The sequence below is a fragment of the Asparagus officinalis genome, chromosome 8 (genome assembly GCF_001876935.1).
Source record: "Asparagus officinalis chromosome 8, Aspof.V1, whole genome shotgun sequence".
Taxonomy (NCBI): domain Eukaryota; kingdom Viridiplantae; phylum Streptophyta; class Magnoliopsida; order Asparagales; family Asparagaceae; genus Asparagus; species Asparagus officinalis.
In genome coordinates this window covers 35,361,515-35,367,183 of record NC_033801.1, presented here as the reverse complement: position 1 = coordinate 35,367,183, position 5,669 = coordinate 35,361,515, and the positions used below count along the sequence as shown (strand labels likewise).

The 5,669-nt window shown below is 38.4% G+C and overlaps 1 protein-coding gene across 1 annotated transcript; it reads left to right on the top strand.

Moving 5' to 3' along the window:
• LOC109822561 lies at positions 1,274-5,558 on the top strand. The gene is made up of 4 exons (XM_020388778.1): positions 1,274-1,677; positions 4,718-4,807; positions 4,897-4,993; positions 5,184-5,558. The coding sequence occupies exons 1-4, from the start codon at positions 1,461-1,463 to the stop codon at positions 5,317-5,319; spliced, it is 540 nt and encodes a 179-aa protein (XP_020244367.1). The 5' UTR covers positions 1,274-1,460; the 3' UTR covers positions 5,320-5,558.

Sequence of the window (5,669 nt, the reverse complement as noted above, 5' to 3'; positions counted from 1 at the left end):
CATGAAGGACCATCCTTCTGTCATCTTGAGGTTGAAAAGAGTTTTGACGAGATGCACCTTGTTTGCTGCCGATGGTTGCTCGTACATCTTCGCGAGCGCTTCCATAAGCCCCACCGTCATCTTCTCCTTTAATATGTTGTGGGCTACTGATTTGGCGAGCGATAACCAGATTTGCCCTAGAGCCTTCCTATCCAGTATCTCCTAATCACGATTGACTCCTCTTTCTTCTGTCCCTTCTCCTTACCCATCAACGGACGATACAAGTCCTTCTGGTACAAATAGTCCTTCATCTGCGACTTCCAGTAGGCGAAGTCTGAACCATCAAACTTCTCGATCTTTGATTTGATTTCCTCTGCCATGGCTTTCACACAAATTGCTGAACGAAGCTCTGATACCAGTTGTTGGGGAATCCAAAACAATCAAATAGGATCATTGCCCTTCTGGACCTTGTGTTAAAAGTAGGAAAGTAGGAAATTCACCACAAATAAAAAATCAAAACTTGTAAAGAAGATAAAAGAGACGAACACACAGATTTAACGAGGTTCAGCAACGTGCCTACGTCCTCGGGAGCCATACCACACAATTCCTTTATTAATTGAAGAAAAATTACAAGCTCTCAAACTAGGGTTTTATCTCTCTGAGATTCTCTCTCTTTTTTGTAGTCAAAAACTCTTTTTTTCGTGCTCTATCAAACCCTAAAATGTTTGGGTATTTATATCAAACTCAGCCCAAAAAGAATTCCTAAACAGTTTAGGAAACTGTCAAACAACGCCGCGGTCGACCGCCAAGTTCCCGCGGTCGACCGTGAAAATCGACAGAGCCTAGAAAAGTTACATGGTTTGGCACAGTCGACCGCCAAGCCAGGCGCGGTCGACCGTGATCGAAAGACAAAAACTAAAATCCTATAGGGTTTGTGCGGTCGACCGCCACGGTCGACCGCCACGGTCGACCGCGATCACCTCCAAACTCTCCTGAGCTCCTGTGCACGTTCGCGGTCGACCGCCGCAAACTCGCGGTCGACTGTGGATCAGTCTGACATTTTTTTTTCCTAGTTCTGATTCTAGCTCCGGCTTCGACTTTGGGTCTACACTTCAGACTAACAAGCTAATCTATTTAGCCTTCAATGAAATGAAAGACTCTCTCTTCCATCCACAAAGGTTTGTTCACTGTAGGGACTAACACGAAGTGGCCTATAGGAATTGGGGGACTAGCTAGCAATATTGATGATTTTAAGGACAAAGTTAAACAAATGAAAGGCACAGGGAACCCATACCAAAAAGACACTGAGAATTTACTGAAATCTCTCCTAAATTCTTTCGAAGAAAATTTCACTGAATTCGAGCGGTCACGGTTACGAGGAGGAGAGGCGTCCAAGTAAAGCACGTATCAACCCCATCCTCTTCCCCTGCGAGAGAAGAGCTAGAAATTTACTGGGTCATTTCAGTGGAAGAGGAAGAATCATGCTGTCCTCTTTATCTATGGCCTCACCCTCGCCCGCTTCCTCTGTCTCAAACACGTTCACTTGCGGCTCTCAGAGGAGCTTCAGAACTATGGGCTGCAAAAAGCCCAGCTTGGTTCTTCCACAGAGGCCCATTTCTCTGATCAATCCATCTCGAGCTCTCGAGCTTGCCTTCCCTTTGGCTGCCTCCATCTCCATTATCCTGTGGTCAAATCCAGGTATTTCGTCTGTTATCTTTTGCTTCCTTAATTAATAATTGAGGTATTGCTTTAAAATTGAAAATTTTTAGCCAGTTTCATAGATTGGGGATGTAATACTTCTTCAAGTTGTCAAAGTTATGCAGTGTAGGGCAACAAAAAAATATTGGAAGAATATGATTCACGCCGATGACCTAACAATTTGAGATAAGGTCGTGTGAAATTTCAATGTCTCAGAAACTTAAGTTATGCGAAACCCACTTTGAAACTTTTGAGGTAGTTTGATTCTCAATCTCTCTAAGTGCCTATCAACTTCTAGAGTGGTCTAAATTTCCCCTCAAACAAGTGGTATCGAAATTCAAGTTGTGGCCCAAGTGGGAGTGGATACCAACATATATAAAGCCTGAAGATGTCGAGAAAATGATTGAGATCAAGTTAGCCCCACGCATGATGGAGCATGCAGACAGAGAGATCATACAAATGTCGGTGATGTTCCATGGTTGCTGGTTTAGAACAAATCAGGTAGACTAAACTATGATTAGCCCACAACTGGTTAAAGAATTTTAAGATGCTGGCGATGTCATTGTGTCAGTGATTTTCAATTTAGACAGAACTCAGGTTAGCCCATGAATGATAGATGGTGTCCATGATTGTCTACAGGAGTGATTATTGTCTGAAAGGTGGGAGGCAGATTCTAGGGATGTTGGTATCCATGCATGTTGCCTCTTTCCATGGTCGTCCATTAAGACCAAGTGAGCGAGGACCCACTGCTCCGGTGGATGATTGAGCTAGGCTCACGAATGAAGGGAACGACTGTGGGGAGTCACTATATATAGTCTCGTATTGAAAGAATTAGAAAAGATGGCGGACTAAAATAAAAAAGTTGGGACCAATCTCTAATAGCGTAAGCTTTTGGTTTAATTTGGTAGTCGATCTGTGGTAACTCCCAAATTATATATACACATACCCCATTTTATATCTTGAAGATTAAAAGTGCATTGGAAGTTCTATTTTCTCGTTCCTACAGGGTTTCTTGATAGCGGGATAAAGTTGAGATATGTAGGCCCTTTGGTGATATGAGCGTAGCCATTTCATATTGTAATCAGTTTTTTGTTATGAAAAATTCAATTGGAAATTTAGGGTAAATTGCATGCATCTCTCTTAAGGTTTCTAGAGTGGTAAAACGCACCCCAACGCCCCACCCCCCACCCCCAGGCGAAAGAACACCGAGTTTCATTTATCCCTCCAATAAGGCTTAATTTTGTTAACTTGCCATTTCAAACATGTATTACTTAAGATTTAAATTGCCCTTGAATGCTCCTTTTCTTCTTGGGTAAATGCAGACAACCCCTCATCGATACCTTTGATAGGACTTCTCTATCTTCATCATTTTCATTAGGGTTAATTTTAGAAAACCCCCACAACTATGGGAGTTGTCTCAGAAAATCCTTGTCAACTATGGGGATTGTCTCAGAAAACCACCCTCCACTATTTTAATTTGAGGAAACCCCCTCAACTTCGTGGGTGTTGCAGATAACCCCTCAACTTTAAATTTTTGACTCAACTCCATTCAACTATATGGGTTGTTTTATAAAACCTCTAACGTTTGCAACTTTCACAGCAAATCCCTCTGACATCACCACTTCAACATTTGAAGTGACCTAAATACCCTTTTAAGAACTTTTTTCAGATTAAAAAAACTCCTAACCATTAAAAAAACACCCTGAGCCATTTATGAACCCCCCCCAACCCTTCTCTTTCTCTCCTCCCTCTCTCATCCTCTGGAAAAATACAACTTTCTTTATGACTGATGGGTATCTTAAGTCTTTTTAAGTCACGTGCCTATTACTTGACATGTTATACTTAATGGTGTTAGTTAGGGGGGTTGAGTGAGAAAATTTTGTGGGTTAAGTCAAATTTTCAAAGTTGAGGGCGGATATCTACAACACCATCAAATTTGAGAGGGTTTTAATAAAATTGAAATTATTGATTTGGCTACTGAGGGGTGGTAAGTGCTACTGAAGGGTATGGACGAGAGAGTTATCGTCATTTTATCCTTTCCTCTTTTAGTGTCCATGACATATATAGATTCGAAGTAACCATTAAAATTCCTGAACTATCTTATATTCTAGTGTACAATATATACTAACATAGTTGATATTTTTTGTGGAATTTTCTAAGTCGTCCATATTAAGCTTATTAAAATCATGGAAGTCATTTTGTTAACTTTTGTTGTTAAAAAAAACATTTATTTGATAGGAATTTTTACAGTTTTTACTTATGGGGTGATCCTTTTGACTATGACAATTATCAGTTTCTCCGTTGCTTGAAACACATAGTTTTTAAATGATTATTCCAGGCAATTCCATCCTAGATAGTAGTATATAACTTTTTCTAAGAGAAATTTAACAGAAAGAAACTTTGAGTGATTAATGTAACTGATAGAAATATTCGAAGGGAAAAGTGATGACCTTTGGGTAATATATGCCACTTCTAGAAACCTTGTGAGGAAAATGTATACTATGATTATTTCATTTGTCCAATAAGATTGGATATCTGCTCCAGTGAATAGAAAAAGGTTTAGTTTTTCTTCCGTTAGTAGGGTAAAATTACAGATTTGACCCTATGCAATTCGAGCATGGCCATTTTATCACTTTGTTCTTTATGTTTACTTTGAAAGTTATGTATCTCTTCTTAATTTGTCATAAGTATCTACTGTCATTTTCCTCGAGAATCGAGTAATTGGTGGCTTTTAAAAGTTTGGCTTTCATGTTCATTTAAAAGTATTTTTGGCATGGTAATTTAGCAGTTAACTATAAAGATGAAGGTGAATTCTGAAATTTTAGGGATTGATATTGCAATTTATCCAATTGTTTTTGCAACTTATCTCAGAATGCAATTGAAGGATTGTTTGCAGTCAGTTGCTATCTGCAGTTGATAAAATTATCAACTTTTTAATATTTATTATTTATCATTTATATTCTGACTATGAGAAACAATTTTCATGTTTCCAAAAATATCACTCATCTTGTTACTAACTTGTAGACTTTTTTGCATGAAGCGCATGCTGGTTTTTTGTCAGGCTCCTCCGGCTTGGAATCGATCCCTGGCCCTGAGCTGCCAAAGATTGATTTTCTCAGCAAATGGAATGGTGTGTTTGTTTAGATATTATCTAACATTTCTCTATAACATTTTTTCCTCAGCAATATTCATTACAACAAGCTTTTGAACTTTTTGCAGAGAACAATCAGAAAAAATACGCTGAGCTTGACAATAAGTTCAAATCATCTACTGTACTTAAGGAACTCCTGGAGAAATCTAAACAGAATAAGGAGAGGTAGCAACTGTACCATAATCAAATTAACTGTTTCTCAATTATACTCCTATCAGTTTGTTTATGCAATTGATGGACAAACACTTCACTGATACAATTGATTATATAGTAATTTAGCTCATCAATTTGAAAAAAATAAAAATAAAAATATGCAGGTGCAAAAATATTTAAGTTTTTGTGGAATTATTGTCAGGAATCAAAAAGAGATCCAAGATAAATATTGCTTGCGAGGTGCAGAATGGGGTGTTGGAGACTGCTCCGCGCAAGGAATGACTCCAGAAGAACGAGATGAATTCATTTCAATGTTAAAGAAGAAGGCTGGAGAGTGAACAAAAAGATGGGAGTTTCAAAGTTTGTTCCCTACAAATGCACTTATATTTGCAATATTTCTCATTGTCGTTGTAGATGAATCCCATTTTAGTATTAGAGCCTACAAATGATAGAAATGAGATGCTAGATTTGGTGTGTAGACTGCAATCAAGGTGTATAACTTGGGATAGATCAAATACACTTGTTTTTCTGTACATTGTGTTCTTATGCCTGTATAAATATTAAGAGATGAAGAGAAGAGAAATTTGACAAATAGGGTTGCCCAATCCTAGATGGGACCCTCATGTGTATTTATATCTCTAGGTTATATACTTACATATACACCTTCATATACAATTCCATATCAACA